Source organism: Actinia tenebrosa, unplaced genomic scaffold, assembly GCF_029948245.1.
Source record: "Actinia tenebrosa isolate PJP-AT-01 unplaced genomic scaffold, QUT_ActTen_1.0 PGA_scaffold3__52_contigs__length_22856419, whole genome shotgun sequence".
Classification (NCBI taxonomy): domain Eukaryota; kingdom Metazoa; phylum Cnidaria; class Anthozoa; order Actiniaria; family Actiniidae; genus Actinia; species Actinia tenebrosa.
This window is the reverse complement of record NW_028292580.1, coordinates 10,479,757-10,504,761: the sequence shown is the minus strand read 5'-3', so window position 1 is coordinate 10,504,761 and position 25,005 is coordinate 10,479,757. Positions and strand designations below refer to the sequence as shown.

Below are 25,005 nucleotides of genomic sequence, written 5' to 3'. Positions count from 1 at the left end.
TACTACAGGACTTCGCACTTTTATTCTAAATTTTGAGTCCCTTTCAAACGGCGGACTTTTCATGAACTTTTAGTACTATGATAAAGTCCGCCGCTTATACGGGGCCTGGCAGACTCGACATTTCAACATGTGCATTTCTTTTCTGTTCTTAGTTTGCTCTAACTCTTGAAGCTCCATCATCTCACAGTACTTATTACACTTGTGCTCTTCTTTGAAGCGATCAATGCTTAAGGATGAGAGATTCCCCGCACAAAAGAAGAATTCACCACTTTCATCGTTTTCTTCGAATTCATCATCTTCATTCAGCTCTGCTGTCGCCATTTCTGGGTCATATAGCTAATACTTCGAGCCCTGAATATCCAAGACCATCAACTTTTTCCTTGAATAAAGATAGCTAAAATGCGTGAGGCACTGCGCTTTTTCGAATATTTCATCATATTCCTTGCAAGGGGAGACAACGCAGTGTCCATCATTGTTGACGTACTTGAAAAAATCACCAGGCACAAACTCTTCCACTGTCACGGGACATCCGTTCCATGTAGAATAGTAAACCTTTCCGTACTTAAATACAGAACCAAATTCAAGGGCACTTTTGTCGCAAAGCGGGCGGTAATATTTCTTGCAACGGCGTGCATTTGTACTTGTTTACGAGTGTGGTTCTCTAGAGGCATTTTGAGCGTGTTGGTAATAGTGTCGACGGACTCCTTCGAGTACTTTTTGATGACCCAGTTGTCTCCCAAATTGGTCTTCTTTGTACATTTTGCTTTAAAAGCGTCTCGAAAAGCACCACTTGCGAAACTGCTTTTCTCTATATCTACATCAATTGAAGGGATGGTTATTCATTTGCAGTTCTCGACGTCAAACCATTCTAGCTTCAAGGTTAATACTTGTGGAGGTTTCACGAGTTTACCAGCCCTTAAAAGGTCGCCTAACGAAACAGATTTTGGGTAAACTGTCTTGGGTTGATCGTCAGGGGGGCTAGCTTGCTTGACTCTTTTAGAAGGAGACACTGGAACGGATTTCGTGCTAGCAGCTACTTCCTGCTTTCCAATTGGGTCTTGCTTTGGTTCAAGAAAACGAATACAATAAACTTTCTTTCCTCTCAGCTGTTCCATTTTCGTACACGATGGACCTCTGTCCGACGCCAATACATCACACGATCCAGATGGCGCTTTATAGAACCGTTCACAGGCCTCTTTGATGTTCTCTATTGACAAATCGTCGTACTCTTGGAATGGAACGAAATCTCTTGTGTCCAAAGGCTCGTACTTTTTCAATCTCGCAGATGGCGTAGATGCCATTCGCTGCACCAAAATATCATTCGGTACTTTACCCAGCGCTCGCTTTTCCTCGAATTCGTGGTCACGACCACTTCGTTTTTGGCCAACTCTTTTTTCGAAATCTGCCCACGTTTCTTTAACGTTTCTCTTTCGCTTATTCATGATCCAGTTATTCGAAAATAGGTACCATTCATCCAATAGGAACTAGCGTCAAGATGGCTCCGCTCGCCTAGATTGTGATGTAGCGTGCCCGCAAAGGTAGATGGGATGCCTTGATAATGATAACGATGGGCCACGCGAAGTTTTTTTTTTTTTTTTTTTTTTTTTTTTTTTTTGAAGTTGGACCAACGATCGAGTCTTTATTATTATTATGAATTTTAAATTTAGTATCGAACTTAAATTAAAATTAAACTTAATTTTTTTTTATTTAAAAAAAAAATCAAAATCAAAATAGAAAAAGAGATAATATAGGATTTAAATTGAAAATTGAAATAAAAATGAAAAATATCGGGTAAAAAATGGATGATAACAATGGGCCACCATACTTTAGGCCAAATCGGAGCTTCTACAAATAAAACGCAAACCTGCGAGCGAATTAATTTATTTGGAGGTGGCAAAGCACGCGGCAAAGCACGAAACGCGACTACCTATTTTCAACGCTGGCATTCATTGACAATATGCAAAATATAAGAAAAAAAGAAACTTGTTTTGTTATATCTTTCGTCTAAGAAGTGTTTTCTAGAGTAAAATTGTGCTTTTTAAGTTCATAAATCGAAGCTGAATACGAAAATGACAATAACTGCTATGAGAAAAAAAGTTTGTCACGCAACAGGTCAAGATCGTTTACATATCAACGTGTTCTGTAGGATTCAATGCGTAAACTTTTAGCATTCCATGCTTTCAATCTAGTAATTTTTGTGCTGAGATATATATATCAAATCCCGAAACAAATATAGTTATGTTTACTTGAGTTTTTTCTGTAAAAGTTGGTGTATTGCATATCAGTTGCCGATTCATTATCAAACTGACTCGCTTACTGACCATTTATCAGTTAGACGACATAAAAGCGCGCGCCCATGGCGATATAGACGCATTAGAGAAAATATAAAGAACGATTAACAAGCGAAAGAGTGGCGCGCTTTTATGTCGTCTAACTGATAAATAGTCATCTCGCTCTATTACTATGCTCAGACTAAGATACAACTAAAGAAATATATTACCTTGACCTACTTACCGTTAGCTAGCTCTTCATACAATTCATGTCTTCTAACTTTCTTCATATTTCTGGTAAAGTTGATGCTTCACGTTTTAAAAGAAGATTCCATATATTTTGGGACAGAACAGACCATGAAATAAATCAACGAAAAGTTAATTATTATCTTAGAGAAATTTCAGATTCAGCTTGGTAAATAGACTGTCATTATTCTGTCTGCCGACTGGAGTTTGGAGAAAAATTAAAATTTCCAACACGCCGTTAAAAGCGGTGAATAGATCTAATAACCTTTGTATGGATCATTTTAATGGAAAATGCGCTATATAGATTAATAAATTATTATTACTATTACTATATAAATTGCCCATTTCGAACAGTGTAATCTTTACATGATCTAGCCTGCGTAGCCAGGCGTGCGGTTCTAATGGGAAAATAAAAAGAAATTCGATTTTTTGCAACTGTCGGCCGATACTCGATTTTTACAGACAGTCGCTCTTAATACAGTCTTAAAAAAGAAATAGCAAGACTCGAAGAAGAAATAGAAAGGATGGCGATGAAAATGGGAGAATTAGAAAATAGCAACACATCCCTTAAAAAGGAAGCCAATGAAGCCAAGGCGGAAATCGGAGAGTTGAAGACAAAGTTAGGAAACTTAGATGAAAAAATCAAGAAGTTTGAGCTTTCTGAAGATGAATTGGTTATTCGGCAACTCTGTTCAAGCGTCCAGGAAAACCTCTTGAGGATTGTGCTGCAGGAAGATTTCGAAGAAATTCAGAACAAAAGGACTGAGGATATAGAAGAGTACATTTCAACGCAAATCGACGACCGAGTTGAACAAAATGAAGCAAGGTTAAGATGGAAAGAGTTAAAGAAAGAAACTAAGTGGAACGAATATTTGTTAAGACAGCTAAAACCGGTCAAAAAGAGAGGGAACGAAACTGCTCATCCACCCTTGACAGAAGAGATCATAGATGCTGCGAAAATCAAGTTGAAAGAAAAGAAGAAGTTAGGGAAGTATATGGTCAAGGCAGTAGATCAACTAAAAGTTATATGGAAACAAACAAACCGCAAGCTACTGCAAGGGTAAGCATTTCTTAAAACCCATAGTAAAACTTGCTATGCAGGTTTTTATATATGAAATGGTTTTTATAGGTGGGTATATTTGTTGTTTATATAAACATTGCTATTGTGATGCTTTATTGTCTACGTCCATTTTAACAATAGGTTTTGTCACTTTGCTTTGTTGGATTGTCCTATAGATTTCTGGTTGACAACATTTAAATAACAATCAACCAAACCAAATTTCGTCATTGTACACGTACGCTGGCTTCCGACTCCCCTTGGTTACCGTTGCTATGTCACATAAGCACAAACAAATAGCTGGAAAACAGTCTCAGATTCTGGAAGTCTGTTTTTATTTATTTTATTTATTTTATTTATCAGGCTTTAACCACATAAACAATTAGTGGTATGGTCCGTACAACAGAGCATGACTCCAAATAAAGTACGGCCACAATATTGTAATGATTTCTGTTCCTTGGTGGTTGCGAAATATGGCTTTATTTTGAGTATATCAATTCGGGCTACAAATGTGTATCATACAGTCTGAAAGATGGATATAGGGTTTCAGTCAATGCTATGGTATCATATGACATATAGCATGACATCCTCCTTTCCGTAAAAAACAACAACATATATATATATATATAGATGTATATGCAACGAAAACAATAGTAACAATGACTATATATCAGCTGTCCATGCATACAACTGATGTTGCGATTATGTGCTATTCTTGAACAGTTCTTTTGAAAATTATACATATCGTTCTGGTGGTTTCACGACCCTGCCACTGCGTGTTGTAATCATTCCATTATGTGGTGCTGGATTAGACACTTCTGTTCCAGGAGATTCTGCAGGCGGGCTTTGGTGTCCTATGGGGGATGGCAGTGCTTCTCTGATGTGTGTTCTGTTCCGACGTAGCTCTCCACCCTTTGGAGTAGTGACTGTATATGATCTTGGTTGGTCAGCAGCAGTAAGGGGGACTCGCGGTCAATGTCAAAGATTTACGGGTTTTACAGGCGGTTTAAGGAAGGCGCCGGCAGCGGGAAATACCCGTGTCTCGTTATTTGTTGCTTCTATGTTAAGATATTTGTCTTATATATGCATGAATGTAAAAAGTTCACCAATGACTTCTGTATAATTTGTCTAAGACCCAAGGTTAACCTACCCAAGCCGAAGGGTTTCTGGTGTTGTGGTAAGAAAATGCAAATAGAAGACGACACGTCAGCACAGTGTTACGAGTGTGGTAAGAATATTCGCAATGCCGTACCAAATGCTACCAGAGAGCAATATTACGCCAATGGAGGTCGTAAGAAGACCCCATACAAAAGAATAAAATACTTTAGGGACTGGATGAGTCATATCCAAGGTTATCGACCGGTATATTTAAACAACGAAGTAAGGAAGAAAATCATAGACCATTTAGAAGAGCCAACCCCACAAAGTCTACGGAAAACGCTGAAAAAATTAAAACTAGGGAAATATTACAAAGCTATTCCCTATCTTTTGTCTGAAATTACCGGTAAGTCTATTCCCGAGGTTTCTGATATGAGCAGAGCCGAGTGGATGTTTTGTCGGCTGGATAAGGATATTCCTTATTACCCTGACGTAATCTACGAAATATTTTACAAAATAGACCCCAACCACCCCCTGTTAGGATGGATTCCGAGAAAATAAAAATGCAAAACTGGCGTTTATTTTGCCAGAAACCCCACTGGGCGCAGAACACCAAGCTATCCCCAGTGGGGTTTTTTGCATTTTGGGCTTACGGGGCTTATTTCATCCCGCGCCAGAGGCCCTCTAGTACATACACATATATCTTTCTTACGACCCACCAGAGGGTGAACTCCGGACAGCGTCCCGAGACACCCCCTGACTTTTCCAATCGCGAAACCCCCCATCGCGGGGTTGAATCGCACTTTCTATCTTTTCCACCCCTCCCCCCACGGTTGCTCTTTTTTTTCACTCACAGCAACCGGTCCAAATGTGTCTGCAGCGAGGCTTGAACTCGGGACTTTAGGCCTCCCCAGCTCCAAAGTCCCACGATCACAAGCGAACGCCAGACACATCTGGACGCTTATGTATGTGAAAATTATTATATTTATGTCTTACACTCTAATTTGCATATTTTCTAGACTGACGTTCGATATGTAAATAGAATCCTGTCACGCTTTTTTCAAAGCAGAAGTAGTATAGGGAATGGGGGTTCCAGCGCAATCTCAACACAGGGCAAGACCCGTGTCAAAAATCCACCTACGGACGACCCCCACTCCAAGTGTGGTTGAGGGCAACAGCGCACTTAAATATGTTAGTCTATATATGGAGTGCGAAGAATGTAAGAAGTTCGTTAACGACTTTTGCATAATTTGTCTAAGACCTAAAGTTATCGTACCTAAGCCAGAACCCTTTTGGTGTTGTGGTAAGAAAATGCAAATAGAAGACGACACGTCAGCACAGTGTTACGAATGTGGTAAGAATATTCGTAATGCCGTACCAAATGCTACCAGAGAGCAGTATTACGCCAATGGAGGTCGTAAGAAAACGCCATACAAAAGAATAAAATACTTCAGGGACTGGATGAGTCATATCCAAGGTTTACATCCGGTATATTTAGACAACGAAGTAAAGAAGAAAATCATAGACCACTTAGAAGAGCCAACCCCGCAAAGTCTACGGAAAACGTTGAAAAAATTAAAGCTAGGGAAATATTACAAAGCTATTCCCTACCTTTTGTCTGAAATTACCGGTAAGTCTATTCCTGAGGTTTCTGATATGAGCAGAGCCGAGTGGATGTTTTGTCGGCTTGATAAGGATATTCCTTATTATCCTGACGTAATTTACGAAATATTTTACAAAATAGACCCCAACCACCCCCTGTTAGGATGGATTCCGAGAAAATAAAAATGCAAAACTGGCGTTTATTTTGCCAGAAACCCCACTGGGGAATGCATCGCGCAGAACACCAAGCTATCCCCAGTGGGGTTTTTTGCATTTTGGGCTTACGGGGCTTATTTCATCCCGCGCCAGAGGCCCTCTAGTACATACACATATATCTTTCTTACGACCCACCAGAGGGTGAACTCCGGACAGCGTCCCGAGACACCCCCTGACTTTTCCAACTTTTCCTCGCGAAACCCCCCATCGCGGGGTTGAATCGCACTTTCTACCCCTCCCCCCACGGTTGCTGTGAGTGGGGGAGGCTTTTTTTTTCACTCAGCAACCGGTCCAAATGCATCTACAGCGAGGCTCGAACTCGGGACTTTAGGCCTCCCCAGCCCCAAAGTCCACGATCACAAGCGAACGCCAGACACATCTGGACGCTTATGTATGTGAAAATTATTATATTTAATTTGCATATGAACCAGACAGCCGGCGTTCGATATGTAAATAGAATCCCGTCACGCTTTTTTCGAAGCAGATGTTTACTGAGCAAGCTTTCTTTGAAGCTCTTCTTTTGCCTCCTGGTAGATCTTTTTGCGAGATTCCTCGGAAAGATCTTTTACGACTGTTTTTTTATTCCTTATGTCCGACTTTAATTTCTCGTATTTGTCTTCTTCGGCCAGAATAAGCGAGAATTCTACGTCGTCTATCTTTCTGTCACGCAAAGCCTTTGAGACAAGGTCGGTAATAGTATTTACTTTAGCCCTAGACAGAGCTATTGTCGTGTCATGCTTGGATATTTTCGTGGATAGCTTTTTCATAATACCCGTAGCAACAGCCGAAATAATACCACAAGCTGCCCCAACGCCGGCCAAAGGAACTCCAACGATTATTCCCGGCCCAGTAAGCGAAGTAGCAACGCCAGAGCCCGTTAACACAACAGATATGGATCCTGAAGTTATCGCAATCTTATGTAGCGTACTCCGGGCTCTAACGTACTTTTTTCTAACTTTTTCATAGTGTTTTGCCTGCCCTTCCAAGTAAGCCAGGATTAAGTTCGCTTTATTTAGGCGAAAGTTTTCGGCGTTTAGTTCGTTAGGTGTAGTATAGGGAACATCTGGGTACAACTGAGGTGCTGATGGTATAACATCCATTATATATACTAATGTACGACACTTTTGGGAATAACGTAGAGGAGCAGCCACATCACGACAACCGGGATTACTGGAACTGGAGGGCCTTTAGGAAGATTTTTCCGCATGCAGACCCTAGTAAGTTCGAAAGGAGACCCGATGGGATTTACTATAACGGCTCTAGGATGTACAGCAACGAGGATTTGAAACCTACGCTGGTCGATCAGATAGACAATCAACTGAAGAATTCTGGTTATATCGAACATAAGCCCGTGCAAGGTTGGTCAAAGGAATTATTGCTTGGTACCGGTACTTATCCGATACCCGCGGTTTCATTTGATGAACATCCAAGTTTGGATTTGACATTGAACATGCGGATCTCTAACAACCATTCCTTTCCGTTAAAGGTGCGAGATATCTTCAAAAACGTGCCCATTAATCATACCACCGCTAAGGAATCTCATGAATGGTTAAGTGGTCCTAACATGCGTTATTGGCCGCAGCAACTAAACTTTGCGGTTTGGTGTGCCACTAGCGGCTGCGGTGTAAGTGCAAACTTGATGAAGAATTCAATATTCATGTTTCACTTCCACTTCACGGTTAGAAGAATACTACATGAAATGGGTGTTATTGCGCTGCCGGGAGATGCTGCGTTTTATCCTAGAGATAACAAATACGACGTTCCAGCCTATGACAGGCTTTGTAAGGAGTTTGGAGTTGTGGGAAAAGACTTTAGATGCACTACCGGTGCTAACAATGGCTTGGGGCATATTTGGGCTTATTGGGGGATTGGTGGACATGTGCTAAGCGATAAAGAAGTTCATGCGTTGAATCTACGATGGAACACTGGGTATCACAAAGAAACTCACGACAGTAGCACCTTCTTTGAACCAAATGCTAAGACCACTAAGGAAGTTAGAGACGGACCTCTGTTCAAAGACGAGGGTGGTAAGTATGCAGGGGCCAATCCACTGATTATTAAGATTACCAACGACGAGCAAACGAAGCAATATCTTAATTTCATACCCCCAGAAGGTAAAGGACTAACCAAAGCCGGCCTTGCCCGTTTGAACCGCAGCATAGAAGCTTACGTGTATTCTATCCTTGGAGCCCAAGTAAATACCCGATCAAATATAATTGGAAATACCGGCGCCGCAGAAGAGACGCGAGCCGAAGCCTTGGTCTTATTCGAAAGTTCGATCTTGGAGGGCGACATTAGCAAGGGCGTACAGCGTTACCAACTAGCTATACAAAATTCTAAGGCGAGGTTGGACTATGCAGTAGCCCCGGGTTGTTGGTTAATGCCTAGTAATTTATCTATAAATACTGGCTCTGTAGTAGGATACAACAATAAACTGCAGCGAGCTACTACGGACATGAAGTTTGGGGTGAATGACGTGAACTCTGATACTACCAAGGGCATTCCCCATTTCGTGGAGAAGTCAAAAAAGTCGCATGAAACGAAGCTACCCGTAGTTAAGAAACCATCAAAGAAGGCCCTGCCTGCGATACCTGAGGAATATGACCATAACTTACTAAAGGTCGGCTTAACCGCTGCAAGCATTGGTCTGAGCTATTATATATGGCGATGAACAACCCCTACGTAGCTGGAGTAGATTGTGTTTATACGACTTACACAGGCGAGAAAAAATACAACCAGGCATCTTGGGTTGATGTCATGGGGATGTCTGTGGACCTGAACTACTCAGGAAAGAAGCTGATAATATGCAGTATTTGCATTGGTACGAGCAGCCATGCCAACGTCGGCTTTAGGTTCCTGGATGAGAATGGCGTACTGCAGCCTATGAGAAATAAGACAAACAACAGGGAGCCTGCGCATTTCTCCGTAGAGCCCAACCCCAGCAGTGCCGAAAATCTATCGGTTTGGACTTTCCACATGGTCGCCGATTGCCATGGGAAGGTAAAGCTGCAAATGCGCGTAGAGGACACGGGAAAGGTTACGGTAAATAGCATAGAGGATCAAAGAAATCAGCCTTATAATCACAAGACTATTAGCACTCTTACGGTAATAAGCCTCTAGAAGGGGACTTGTTTCCTGTAATATATGAACCCACACACGAAAGAGGATTGGTTTTTTCATTACCTGGGGGAAAAGAAATACACGGATGATGAGTGGTACGACACCGGCATACAGGTAAGCGTTGGGGGGTTAGGGTTAATTATATGTACTATTAATCTTAGTGGGTGGTATAGCTGTAATACTGGGTTTAGGATTGTTGATGAGAATGACCATCCATTACTACCCTACAGAGAAAAAAATAATAAGAGGCATTCAACCCATTTTACGTTTGAGATTGTGTCAACGAGCAGGGAGAATTTATCGTCGGTGACTTTTCACATGGTAGTTAATTGTCAATACGCAAAGCTTCAAGTGCGCCCCAGCGACGTTGCTGGTATTAATAAGGGCCTTTTCGTGATTAATGCTAATGTTGATGGTGGTGGTATAGTGAATGCTGCTTGGAATCATAAGACCATTAGCACCATGACTGCCATACCCCTGGTGCCGTATTACCAAGGTGGCGCGAATACTATCTTTACTTATCCCCAGTCAAGGATGCCTCGGATGCCTGACGACGACAAGCCCCCAGTAATACACGAGGATAAGATTAACCCTTCATATTCTTCAGGAGTACCACTCCAATAGCTACGACTAATATCCAAATGTTATTCCCCACAAACTTTAGCAGTTCTCCGCCGGCCCTAAGTGCCAAGGAAACAACCGAACCCAGCAGCCCAGGAAGACCGGCTGCCATCTTTTTTCCCAAGTCCGTCAGCCCACTGCCTAATTTCTTTACGCCCGCGCCCGTAGCCTTAAGCGCGGATAGGATTACTCCTACTACGGTACTAATAGCGACCGCAAATGCCAGTGGAACGCCATACTTCAAAAGGGCTCTTTTTACCTTTTCCTTGGTGGTAAGCCCCAGCTCCTTTTCCAGGTTTTCCTTTTGCGCCCGTAATTCCGCAAGGCGCACCTCAAGCGTTTCCGTTTCCCTTTGGGCAGCCTCCCTTTCCTCTTCGGTACGAGTTTGGTCCGCAACTACTTCTCGCTGCCGCTCTATTTGTCCCTCCAGGTCTTCAATAGCCTGATCTCTTTGCCGGATTTGTTCCTCCTTAGTGTTAATTTCAGCCATTAACCGTCGCCGTTCCACTAAAGAGCCGGCTATGGTGGTTTGCAGGTTATTGGTATCGTCTTTAATTAAGTCTAACTCTTGCAGGGCGAGGTTAAGAGCCCTTTGAGTTTGATTTCTTTCGCGTCGAATTTGGGTTCTTTGGTCTACCAGCTCCCTTATTTCTTGATTTTTAAATTCGACCTCCCTCCTATGCGCGTCGGCAAGCCGCTGGTTTTGCTTCATGTATTCCTCCTCCCTTTCTTCCAACGTTTCCCGCAGCGCTTCCACTGAGGCGCCAGAGCTTTGGGCTTCTCCTAAGTCCTCCCGTGCTTTGTCTAATTCGCGTAAGGCCTGATCCACCTGATTTCCTATTTCTTTTATTCTTTCATCTTGATGGGCGGACTTCTTTTCAGCATCGGCAAGTAGCTGACCTTGCTTTGCATATTCTACATCTTTTTCTCTTAACTCCCTTTGCAGATCCGCGGCACGTTTTTCCGCGTTGGTCCTTTCGGTTAAGTTGTGCAGCCTTTCTAACAGGCTTCTAGTAGCACGCTGAAAGCCTCTTAATCTCAAGACGTCACCCCTAACGTTGCCCTCCTCATCAAAGAGGTTTTGCGGTTTTGTCCAGCGGTCTTTGTCGGGAAATCTTAAGTCTTGGACGCTTATGAGGACTTTGTTTCCCTTTTCCGTGAGCTTTACGTCGTCAGCATCAAAGTTGTCGTAGCGCAGCTCTAGCTCCTGCTTTGCCCACTCTACGGTTTCCCGCGCGGCTGCTTCCGGCTCGCCCATGTTTTGAAGCTCTATGTGCTCACGCGGAAACGTGTACTCGCGTGCTTTGGGATGTCTTAGGGCCTTTGCAATTCTATTCCTTAGGGAATCGTCGACTTGTTGGGTGGGAAGCAGCGGTTCTTCGTCACCGTCGTTAATGTCAGCCTGACCTTCCTCAGTGGTGGGATCGAAGTCGGGGTCTGTTCCTTCTACTTCCATTATATATGATAAGCTCAAAGTTAAATCCCAACGTATTACCTAAGCAGGTTGGCGGACTAAAAGCAGAACGCACCTTTCATCGGGTCACATTCACACCTTCTAGCGCAAAGCCGGGGGAGACGCTGTACGTAGGCGTGCCCCGCCTAACGGATAACCTAGTATTGGTTCCTGGTACCTTGGCTTTAAGGTTTGACCTAGCAATACAACCAAGCACCAAGGACAAGCGCTATACCGTCAATAACGTGGGTAGGAACCTCGTTTCTAAGATGAGAATCAAGTTCGCAGGGGAATCCCTCTTGGATTTGAATAGGTACGATTTGTACACCACGTATAAGGATCTGTGGCTAACAGCCTTCGACCGTGCACAAAAGATAGAGCAGGGAATTGGAAGCGTTATCCTTCGTAAGCTTCGCAGCGATACTAACCCCGCGCCTACGGACTCCAGTGGAGCAACCGCAGTAGCAGACGCAACGAGGGTAAAGACCGCCTATGGTAGCAAGTACGTTATCCCTTTGGATTTCGAAGTAATTACGAGTCATGGTGTGTACTACCCCAGGCAGTTATCCGAGTTACAGTTTGAAGTAACCTTGGCGGACACTACGAACGTCATAGGAGGAATGGACAGCGCAATCAGTGGAGCTGTGGATCCCTATTCTATCACCAACTTAGAGCTGCAGTATGAGACCGTGTACAGCGAAGAGCTGGCCCGTAGCGCTGGCATGGAATACAGCTCCGGTAAGGCATTCCTTTACGACCACGTAGTGATGTATAAGACATTTAGCTTCTTGGATAAGACGGATGAGGTTATCAACCAAAGCATTAACCTCCCCCGAAGAAGTCTCACGGGGTTAATGTTGGTGTTTGCTAAACCCTACGAGGCCGGTAAGCGCGACTCCGAAGCCTTTCACAACCCTAACATTACTAACGTCGGCGTGAATATTAACGGAGTCCCAAACAAGGTTTACTCCCAGGGGATAAAGCCCGCAGACGTGTACAGGGAGGCAAAGCGCAAGTTTGGTGATCAGATATCCCCCGCAGAATTCTTTAATGATAAGTATGCGCTGTGGATCGATATGCGCACCATTAACGACGAAGACCTACATGGCCAGGGTTTGCGGTTGGTAAATACGCAGGACGGCATAACATTGGAGATCAAGCGCACCAAGAACGCCGGTGCGAGTGACGGCGACAAAATAAACTGCTACGTCTTCGTCGTGTCTGACGCGCAACTGAGCGTAGAAATGAATCAGCTAAAGAGCGTTGCCTATTGATCCACTCGCTCATCCTTTTGATAAAAAAAATATCGTTGGTATATAATGCTTCGCGTATTCGAAAACAACGAAACCAAACTGCAATGCATAGTGCAAGGCGAAACTTTGTACTTCAAAGCAAAGGAGGTGGCTTTGGCGTTGGGCTATGAGCGCCCTAGAGATGCAATTAGAGCACACGTATCTGAGAAATACCAGAAAAAATGGGTTGATCTACAAGGGGCTGCGAATCACCGCTCCTTTACTACGCAACCAAATGCCGTGTTTATATCCGAACCTGGTTTGTACGAACTGATATTTAGCTCCAAACTACCCAAAGCTGTGGAGTTTCGTGATTGGGTCTTTGAGGAAGTCCTACCCGCGCTAAGGAAAACGGGTAAATATGCAATAGAAAGGCGGTTTGGCGGCCCAAACAAGTTAGTATTCAAGATCGAAAATGAAGCCGACCTACACGCGAAGGTCGTCGACTACACACGTAGGTTTTACCCCGATTTCATCATAGCGCCGGGTCTTGGCGAACTTCAAGATTCAGACAGCAAGCGAATAACCTGCTGGCGAAAAGGCTACCAAGCCGGTCAACCCGACCTTTTGATCCTAAATGCGCATAAGAAATACCGCGGGTTGTGTATTGAGTTGAAAACCCCAAAAGGAAACGGCGTCTTATCCGCGAAGCAATCTAAGAAAATCTCACAGCTTGACGTAAATGGTTACCTAACGATGGTTAGCAACGATTACGACATTATCTGCCGTGCCGTGATGGATTACGCGGATGGCATTCGTATTCCCTGTAAGGGCTGTGTAAAGCGGTTTAAGTCCTACGCCACTTTGAAAACGCACCTAAAGATATTCCATAGGTATAATGAAGCTCAGCTTGACTCACTGGCGTGATCTTGTCCACGGTAAAGCATACGAAATAAAAAATTACGTCGTCTTCGAAGACATCGACCGTTTACGGTTAGTCCTCAAAGACTTAGAAGGCAAGGAATATTCCCTTTGGGCGCCGGATTGCGTGCGGTACGTAATTCAGGGCGAGGAATTCACCCACTTACGCAGCCATGGTAAGGTAAATGGCCGATGGAAGTTTGACATTGAAAGAAGAGTCACTCCATCTCCTCTTTGTAGTTAAGCGCGTCTGCTAAAGTCCGCTGCGCTTTAGGATCCGCGGAGCACCAATGCCCCACAAAGGATCCTTCGGAGAATACCCTGTCGCAATGAAGGCAGGTGTATTTTTTACGCGGTTTGGGTATCGGTGGCGTAATGCAGTCGACAGGTAGTTCGCAAGTAATACAGTCCATATATTGAAAGGGCGATTAGGAATCCTCCTAAGAAGGCGGCTGCGTAGGCTAGCATATACCTTTTAAAAGGGGTCCTTATATTTATTAATGTTTCTTCTTTTCTTATTGAGTTCTGCATACCTTCTACAAAAGGGGTCCTTATATTTATTGATATTCTTTTCTTCTTAATAAACAATCAAAGAATATTAATAAATATAAGAGTGTGTTTTGAGACTCTTTGCGCAAACTAAGGACGCCTTTTCCTTACCTCCATGTTTTGAGCATGCCAATCATCAAAGCGATCCAAGTACTCCTTAAAACCGCGGGGATGATGCTGCGGGCACAAGCACTGCCAGATATGATCATCTCCTTTCCTTAAGCCGCCACACGCGTCACAGGGCGCACTCCAATACTCTGCGTTCTCCCAGCGCGTACCTTCGGCGCGGTCGAACTCCGTAAAGCGTTGGTCTATTTCTTTCTTACGAAGAGTTAACTTCCTTATGGTTTCCGCTGGGCAACATCTCGCAGCGATATCACCATGCTCCTCGCATACGACATCCAAATCATAATTACCACGACATCTATGTTGATGCCATGCGTCAGTTAAGAGCTCCCCGCAGCGCGCACACACATCCTTTAAACACACCCTATTTTCTTGGTGGTATTGCAACATTTGGGGCGTGCTAAAGAGCCGATTACAATCAGCACAGCGTCTTTCCTTAGACTTCAAACACACCCTTCCTTCCACGTGATATCGCAGCGCCTGTTTACTGCTAAACTGTCGGCTGCAAGTGCCACAGGTGGTGACGTTATCCACCTCTTTAAAACATACCTTCTTTTTTTGGTGATACTGCAAAGCCTGTTTGCTACTGAACTCCCTGTCGCAATCCTTACACTTCATTATATAATAAGAATTTATTAACCCTTATAAGGGATACTTAATAAAGTCCTGCACGCTTTCTTTTGCCCAACCGGCCATCGTCAAAAGCGCACCAAACCTTTCCGCGCGCTTCAGACCGCACATTTCATCGTACAATTCCTGCACGCGCTCTTTCAGCCGATCGATCTCCTCCCTTTGCATTTCTATGGTGTCTCTTTTATCTTTTGCGTCGGCGACAATTCTTTGCACTGCTTCCACTGGCTCCATCTATATATCTAGTGAAAATCCCTGTGATTTTCTAAAATATAAATGAACCCAGATCACATGCCTTGTAACGCTCTGATAGTAGGACCCACCGGCTGCGGAAAGACCCAGTTCGTGGTAGAGCAGCTATTAGGACCCTTTAGATACCGCTTCGACTACATCGTGCTGCTTTGCCCCACCTACGTGAACAACCGCACCTGGACGGGTATAGGAGTGAACGATGACGACTTCTTCGTAGATATCTTAGACCCTAACGAGTTATCCAGCCATTTGAAGTTCTGGCATAAGCAATTCCCTAAAGATACGCAGACGCTCCTCATATTGGATGACATTGCCTGTGGGGACGACGTAAAAAGACGCACTTCCGAGCTCGTTAAACTCGCCTTCAGCGGTAGGCATGACAATATCAGCGTTTGGTTGCTTTCCCAGCAGCTTACCAGTGTCTCTAAACCCTTCAGGGAAAACATAGGCTCTCTCGTAGTATTTTACACGCCCAGCAAGTCTGACCTGGAAACCATCTTAAGCGACTACGGCGGTGAGATATCCAAGGAACAGTTACACGAATACATGCGGCATTTAAAAACGCACCAACATTCCAAAATGATCTTCTCTTTGAGGTTTCCCTACACGGTTGGAATCTATGATTCCTAATGTATATGGACATTGAGCAGCTCTTAGATGAAGCCCCCGCGCAGTTAGACGAAAGTAACCTCAAGGAACCACTTAACATCCTTGTGTCTTCGGGGAAGTGCAAAGAAATGATAGGCAAGGAACTTACCCATGAGCAAGTTAATAAGCTGTCAGAAGAGGAAGTCAAAAAGTTCCATAAGAGGTACGAGGCCGCCCTTGCAAGTAAGACCACGGACGCCGTAGCAGACTCAGCTATTCGACTTGCGACTAAATTGCTTGGACTTGCGCTGCCCATAGACGACGTGGAGCAACTGCGGAAGGACATAAGCGAGGACTATGTCATCGCCCAAGAACTTAAGATAACCTGCGGCTGGTTGTCTTTGAAGTGCGGTAAGTTAATGGCAGTCGCCTCTGCGGCTTTGCACGTGGCTCAGCATGTCGACTTGAAGGAACTTGCGGGCACCTTTGGTGCCTCTTGGAAGGACTTCAAGAAGGACAGAGAAGTCGAAAAGGTCTTCCAGGCAGCACTTGCTGAGGTACCTGATCAAGTTGCCTCAAGTACTTAGTCAAGTCGTCCTTAAGTACTTGGTCAGGTCGCGCCCAGGTTATTTCCAAGTCGTCCTTAAGTACTTACTTAAGTCATTCTCAAGTACTTATCAAGTCCTTCAAGTCCTTAGATATAAATGGAAGCAGAGCAGCCCCAAGAGGAGCAAAAGATTACCAAGGCTAAATCTCCAGGCAGAGTTGCCGCGGGAAAGAAGCTCGCGGAGATGAATAGGAAGAACAAAGCCAAAAAAGAAGAAAAGGTGGAGGAAAGAGAAGAGGAATCCTTCATTAATCCTGGGTACGTCATCGGCGCGTTAGGAGTTGCTATAGCAGCAGGTAGCCTCTACTTACAATGGCGGGCAGCAAAGCCAGGGGCGAAATTGGAGCCAGCGCATTACACGCCTACGGAGCCGCCCGTGAGAAGGAGCAAAATCCCTGAAATGGAGTAATAACCTTCTCGCTTTGTAATATAATGTCAACCGCGTTATTGAAAACTGTTGAAGAAGCAGCTATTATTACTTCCATCGTTGCGGGTATTGGTTGGGTAGGTAAGAAAGTGCTCAAAGAAGACTTTACTGAAGACCCAAGCAAGAGCTTCGCTAATTTTGCTAAGATGACCGCTGCCGTAGGCGGGGCTATCATGGTAAAGGATTACCTACGGAAGGAAAAGTACCTACCTACGGTGTGAAAATCCCTGTGATTTTCTAATATATAATGGCTAGTTTAATCACAGGCGGAGTTATTGCAGCTTTAGCATTCACTGGAGCTAATTATGGTGGTCAGTATTTGGATAGATTAGTCAGAGGCGACAAAAGCGGAGATTTAGCCGCCGAAAGGAAGAGGCATGATTTAGCGCTGGAGAAATATCAAAGGGACGTGGCAGCTTGGAATGAAAAAAGACAAGCTTACAGGGATTGGTTGGATAAGAACTACCAAGACAAGATGCAGGCGGATAAGAACTTTGAAAACACAGACTACGCCTTTAAACTTTATGCGCAAGCACACCCCGCGGCATTGACGGGGTTGAGAAAGCCCCAGTTCAAGAATTACTACCAGCCTTCTAAGAAACAAAAAGATAGTGAGCTGGTCTTCGTAGGAATCGCAGGGCTGGCAGGAGGCGTAGCTTTGGCGTATCTGCTCTAACGAAGGAAACTGTGTTTCCTGAAATATATGATCGTCTTTTTGGAAAGCGACAAGAATGACTTTACCACTTATCTGAATCCCCCCATCAAAGCCCATAAGGTTAGGCTCATAAGTTGCTCTTTGTACAATTCTTGGTATAACCTGATTAGGGGCATAGTCACTGAGCATACAGGAGGATCTAACTATCAAGCCGTATTGCTGCCCGATGGACATTACACACCAATCACCCTTGCTAAGGAATTAGCAAAACACGGTTATACGCTCACCACGGGATTACCGCACGAAATGACCCTCAAACATAATATGCCAAACTATTCAGTAACTTTTGGAAAGTCTGACCCATTGGGATCTTTATTATGTGCCTCGGGCAAGACAATTACCGACACAGCCATACCTGTGAAATGGAAAGTCGCATCCTCTTACGAAGTCTATTGCGACTTGGTCCATAGTTACAACAATGGAGAAAAGTCTTTTCTTATGTCCAAGTTTCTGCCCAAAGGTAATCCATTTGACCCAGTAGAATACACTCCCATTTCTTTAAGCTATGACTTGTCCAATTTGGTAGAAAGCATAAACATCACCATTAGAGTGGACGGAAAGACGGTGGATTTTAACGGACGTAAGATCAATCTCGTCCTATCCTTCGCTTGAATCAAGCGAAGCGCGATTCTATTCATATAATGGGCCGCGTAGAGGACAAACTCAAAAGGATTTACTATGGGCCCGAAGGCTATTGGAAAGGAGCGTCGGCCATCAAGAAACTCGCGACCGCGGCCAGGGTATCAGATGAAACGGCTAAGAACTGGCTAAGAAAACAAACCCTCTGGCAGGTTTATCTTCCCGTGCCTAAGTACATTCCCAGGCCCAGCTTCACCGTAAATGCCCCCAATGAAGTTCATCAGGCGGATTTGCTTTTCTTGCCGCACGACAAGGTGAGAAAGAAGACCTATAGGTACGCTTTGACCGTAGTCGATATCGCAAGCAGATATAAGGACGCCGAACCCATAACCAGCAAGGATTCTGGGGAAGTCGCAGAAGCCCTAGGTAGGATTTATAAGCGCGTCTTGAAATGGCCTAAGCTGCTGCAAGTGGATGCGGGGACAGAGTTCATGGGCGTGGTTACTAAGACCCTGAAAGACCACGACACTAAGATTAGGAGAGCTGAAGCTGAGTACCACAGGGGTCAGAGCATCGTCGAAAGATTCAATAAGACCTTGGCCGAGCGTCTCTTTGGGTACCAGTATTGGAAAGAGCTGGAAGATCCCTCCAAACGCAACAGGGAATGGACTCAGAGGCTCCCCCAGGTCATCGCGGCTTTGAACAACGAGGCGGCCAGGGCTACGGGAATAAAACCCAAGGATGCTATAAAAAAGAAACACGTGGAACACAAGTCCTACGTCAGAAGTTCGAGGGCGGTCTTCCCCCATGAAAAAAAATTAGGTAATGTCACAGTCCGATATCTCTACGGACCGGGTGAATTAGAAGGAGGATCCAAAAGAGCTACGGATCCTAATTGGTCTTTGGAAACTTACCAGATCCGAAGCGTAATAGCTAAGAAGGGTCAGCCCATCTTGTATTATCTTCACGATGGCCCCACACGTGGGTTCGTCATGGAAGAACTGCTTATCGTGTGATGTCCGAATGCTATCGTATGCACTCCGTCATCACACATCCATCGCTTACCGTCAAATGCAGACAGTGACACCTTCTCCTGCGTGACGTTATGTATCTGATGACCATAGCTGCGCAGGCTGTTCATCTTATGCCGCTGTTCCTTGCGTGTTCGTAATACGTTGAGGTAGGACTCGTGCGTAATGTCCTTCTTAACCACGTACTTTTTTACGCCTTTAGCTTTCTTTTCTACGCCGTCTAACTTTAGCACGCTGTACATCTTTGGTTTCAGACCCACGTACTCTACTATGGGTTTTCCTAACATTTCGTCTTTCATCTTCCCAATTACCTTCTTATTCTTCGCAGAGTAAAGGAAGTGCTCCTTCGGGTAACCGCTGGTGTCGTACTCGTCTATGTCGGGGAGGCAGTCTTTGTAAACGTCTTCCGTTTGCACTTCTAGAATTAGGGAGTCGGTGTCTGTGTATAGGAGGCGACAGCGGTCTCCGTACTTTGGCTTAAGCTTATCGTAGTAGAACTCGTACATAAGCAGCTTCGATAGATCCAGCACCGTAAAGCCTGTGTAAACGGGCTTGTTTAGTAAGAGGTTTGCCCTTTTCATGTGAATCACGTAGAAGTTCAGCATTTCTACGTATCTAACGAAGCCTGGCTGTGACACGTATGCTTCTGCTTCCTCTTTGGTGCTGACTATTTTTACGCTTACGCGCTTGCGGATGTTCTCCATTGTCTTTCCGAACACGCTGTTGTTCATCAGTTTGAAGAGGTTTTTCTCGAAGTCATTTTTCGCTGCGGTACGCTTTTGCGTGTTAAAGTCAATGTAGGGGCGCATCCAGGGTTCCTGCGTGAATTTTAGGACTCTGTGAATCTTCTCTACGCGCATTCCGTGTCGCACGTAGAACTGCAGGTTGCGGTAATGTACCACATACTTCTTCTTATCCATCAGGTTCATAGTTAGTTTCCTGTACGGTTTGTAACCAGGGCACATTTGCTTTTGCAGCGGACTTAGCTGCTTAAATGGTATCTCTATCGCTTCTGGTGCTAAGGGGAACTCATTGTGTTCGTCGTGCAGGCGCTCTGGGTACTCCAGATCCACTTCTAAAACGTAACCCTTGTCTTCCTCCTTTCCTACCTGCATGTAGAAGTCTATCGGCTTCACTGGATCCCATTCGAAGTCTCTCACAGGTAGGTACTGTGACATTGCCCAACCATAAAGGTTATTCGCATCCAGGTAGTAAATGTATGTGGTTGGTTTCTCTGGGTCGTGCTCTACTAAGGGGTTGTTTGCGCGGGCGTAACGTCGGCTGGGTCCGCATACGCCGCCACGAATACCGTCTTCCATAAAGCGGTACATGTCGTACTCCGTTAGGAGATCCAACTGCGCATTTGTCTTCTTTAACAAAGCACTCCAGCTGAGCCCAGGAGCCGTGTAGAAATTAGCGGGATCCAATCCGTAATATTCTATAGCCATCTTTCTGAAGCTTTGGAAAACGTCTGCAAGCAGCACTACGTCAGACCTTAGGTAGATGTCGTGGTAGTCCCCCATGTTCTCACAGGAGTACTTTTCCCACACGTCTAACGCATGCTGGTACTCCTCATCCTTTATGCCGGACTCGTTTAGGGTGCTGTAGAAGCGATCTTTGGGTGGTAGGGACTCTTTGAATCGATCCCAGGAATCCATGTATTCGTAGGGGTAGACTCCTTTCCTTTCCGCACCATATTGACTGGAAATGGGAAAGTTGGTGTTATACTTTACGAGGTTTGCCAAGGAGTCCGCCATAAACTGCTGCGAATCTAAGAACTTTAGTTTACCCACAGTTACGGACATGTAGCGCTCTTTGTTGTTGGGTATGCATTTGACGTCGGAGCCGTCTGTTCCTTGTAGTAGCAAATGGGAGTCGTACCCGCGGAGGTTGTGAAAGAACACCGGAATCTCCATATCTGGATTTACTTTGAAGTTTATATTGCATTTCCAATGAGCCGCTCCTCAGTATTTACCAGTGATGTGGCAGTGATCCCTAACCTTATCCACATAGAAATCCTCAACAAATGCTTTGTGGCAGTGAATGCAGTGCGTGGAGGGCTTTCCCGGCTTCTCACCTTTCTTAGCATACTTCCCGCATTTAAAATGAGCTTCTCCTAGATACTTTCCATCTTCATCCCACGCTTTCTTGGCTCGTCTTCCAAACTGAAGAAGCGTATGTTGGCAAATGTGGCATTTTTTTGCCTTGTTAAAAGCCTCCTGGTTCTCTTTGGTAAATTCCATCTTCTTTGGACGTCTTAATTGTTCTCTTATCTCCCCCTCCTCTTCTCGCAATGCTTCTAGAAACTCATTAGCTGCGTTCTTACCTCGGTAAATCACAGGAGGGTTTGCTTTACCGTCTGATCTGACTACTATGTAACCAAAGGAGCAGATCTCGTGTAATCCTACCTTATTCGTGGCACCACGTTTCTGCTCTTCCTTAGTTATCAACGCTTCGAAGTCTGCATATATCACGTAAGGCACTTGCATCTGCTTTTGATGGTTTGCGTATGAAAGCTCTTTGTTGGTGGGCATCTGGATCCGTTGCGCCACTTCTTCGACTCCGCGGCAGATCTCATCGTGTTTCTTTAGGGCATTTAAGGATGTAAATGACAGCAAGCAGCAGTCGCAGAAGTACTTTTTGCCTTTGTGCTTAGTATGTCTGTAGAATAGTCTGCTAATGTGTTTAACCCATGAGGTGGACTGAATACGAGTTTTTATGATTTATTCTGATTGAAATATGATCTAATGACAGACCCGGAATGCTCTTCGGAATGCAGCTCAATCTGGGTGACGTAATTTGAACAAATCCTCGCGAAATGTGCGCACGCGAAAATCACAGGCAACCCAAACGAGGTTTCTATGTATGGTTTATAAGCGAATATATGGCAGTTATGATGAAGATATAGCTATCAAATGTTTCACTCAACAATTTGTGGCGAAAATTAATGGAAATTAGTAATTTATATGGCTTATCGATGGTTTTCATAGCCGCCATGTTGGATGAATTTAACCAAAGATTCATCATTAGTCACTTCTGTTATATATCATCCAGCATGGCCGCCGTGTCTCTCGTTATTTTATTCTCTTGAGAATGATTAAAAACCAGCAACAGCCTCCGTTCTAGGTATGTAAATCTTACTTAGTCTACAAACTATTTCATGGTCTGAGTAAAACTATACATTTTGACAACGACCCTCGTTCCCAGGGCCCCCTCACGCAGAGGAGAGAAGGCCCTGGCGGTGGCTGGTCACGTGACAAATCCGACACCCAGCATATTCGGGTGTTTTGAAAATACCGCTGAAGAAATAACTGAAGGAATGTGGACACATTGAATAAGCATAAACTGAATATGGTTGTCAACTCGAATAAACCGGTTGAGTTTTTAACAGTGTTTCGTCGTGTGGAATTTTGCTATAAAAAAGGTAATTTTCATTCTTTGAATTTTGAACCTCTTCAAGCTTTTCTGAGATTTTCAGCGACCGTAGCCGCTGTTTTCGTATTATTACTTCCAGTCTTGCCTACATCTTGTTCAAATCTGTCATTATATTTCTCGCTCAGGCGTGCCATGGCGCGCCAAAAAATCATAACAAAGCAACAAGCAATCAAAATTCAGGATCAAGTAAGCCAATCAAAACCTTTATTTGACCAGGCATCACCAGGGTCTTCTCTGATCTACGTGAGAGGGCCTAGGAACGAAGTTGATTTGACAAAAGTGCTTACAGTCAAACCAGTTCAAGCGTACCCCCCAAAAATGCATTATTCATTCGAGTATATAATTATTTGTTACAAAAATGTATTCCTTTAAAAAAATAGTGATCGAACATAAAGTGCACCTGAATTTTCGTTTGCTTTTTTCGTTAGATTACATAGTTTCTACTGCACACAAGGCAAAGGGGCTGCAATTCAGTAGTGTGCGAGTAAATGATGACTTTGCTCTAACTATTTCCTGCATGGTCAGCACTAAAGCCGGGTAAGGCCCGCTTACATGATAACGGAATGAGTTCGTTCAGGAACGAGAATGAAATTTCATACCGCGTTTACATGACAAAAATTCACATAACGAGTTCAAGCTACGATCGCATTGAAATGTCTGATACGCATGCGTTTTTCGTTTCATTCTCCCCAAAGAGCGGTGTCATTCCGTAATAAGTGTTCATTCCACGTTTACATGACACCGGTATGGGATATCGTTCCGGAATGAAAACCGGGATGACTCATTCCGGAATGAGTCGTTCTGGAATGAAATTTTGCTCTGGTATCATGTAAACAAATACAAAGAAATATATGACAACCGGAATGAATTCGTTCCGGAATGAAACTCATTCCGGTATCATGTAAACGGCCCCTATAAGATACATATCCTATCAGGACCTATAAGGCATAAGGCACCTTCAAACCTTTCAAAATTTTATTGATACCCTTAAATAACCTATGGGCGTATCTAGTCAGGGCTAGCCTAACCAACGAATTGAACCCTGAAACATCCTTTAGGCTGATCCAAGTCAGGGCACGGCTTATCAACACGGATTGAACCCTGAAACAACTTTTGGGCTTATCTAAATCAGGGCTAGGCTAACCAACAGATTGAAACCTGAAACAACCTCACGGATGATCAAAGTCAGGGCACGACTAACTCACAGATCGAAACTGAAACAACGTTTTGGCTGATCTTAGTCAGGGCAGGACTAATCGTTTGGAGTTGTTTTGCTGTACAAAAACAACCTATAGTACGAATATCGCGGGATAGTTGTACTCGCTCCAGGCTTTCTCCTGCGCTATTTATACTCTAATTTGAATAGTTGGCTAATAAAGGGAGATACCTCTATTCACACCAATATCCCTGTGGTAAGAGATGAGAATGATTCGCTTGCAGCCATGTTGGATAGTGTCCGCTGTTGTGGTGGTTTGTAAGGCATTATTGGATGATGTCTGCTATAAGTTACTTGACAAAGGTATTCTAACAAGGAAATGCTGTTTTAATCACAGAAGCAGATATCAGGGATGAAAACAACCTTATTTATGTAGCTGTGACACGCGCTCAGAACAGACTAATACTCAACCAAACCATAGTTTGTGCCTTAGAATTGAACAAGCCTTGTATTGTAATACTATCTAACTTTTTTGTTGTTGTTTTGTTTTGTTTTGTTTTGTTTTGTTTTGTTTTGTTTCGTTTCGTTTCGTTTCGTTTTGTTTTGTTTTGTTTTGTATATTTGTATTTATTGTGTTGCTCCAAATTTGTTGTCAGAATACAATCGGCGAACAAATACCTCGAGACCGGCAGAACACGGAAGCCCAATTCCATTGGGAAGCAACTCGTCACCAATAACCCCTCCCCCTTGCAATGATGAATAGACAAATGCTTATTTGCTGTCAATCGCTAGTCGAAACAACATTGAAAACTAGGGGTTTAATTATATTATCTGAAAACTAATTTACATCCGAATCTTTCGACTTTTTCCATTAGATTATAATGTATATGTTTATTTTTTCATCGTCTTATCCACTTCTCCAATCTTGTTTGCAGGAACATCTATTGCAGCCCGTTACTGGAGACTCCTATCATGGATTGTGTTACAGTCCTCCAGAATTGATGGTTTTCACGGCGGTCATGTTGGAGGAACTTAACAAAAGAATTGCCAATGAATTCTTTTGTTATACCCTCT

The 25,005-nt window shown here is 43.9% G+C and overlaps 1 protein-coding gene across 1 annotated transcript; it reads right to left on the bottom strand.

The window, feature by feature from the left end:
* LOC148908512 (uncharacterized) lies at positions 1-1,520 on the bottom strand. Its single transcript, XM_089035520.1, has one exon. It carries the CDS (start codon positions 1,440-1,442, stop codon positions 840-842), a length of 603 nt encoding a protein of 200 aa, XP_088891646.1. The 5' UTR covers positions 1,443-1,520; the 3' UTR covers positions 1-839.
* Between the last annotated feature and the right edge of the window lie 23,485 nt (positions 1,521-25,005).

Excerpts from the sequence above, each read along its gene's own strand:
- LOC148908512 (XM_089035520.1), bottom strand. The coding sequence starts at position 1,442 with ATGAATAAGCGAAAGAGAAACGTTAAAGAAACGTGGGCAGATTTCGAA.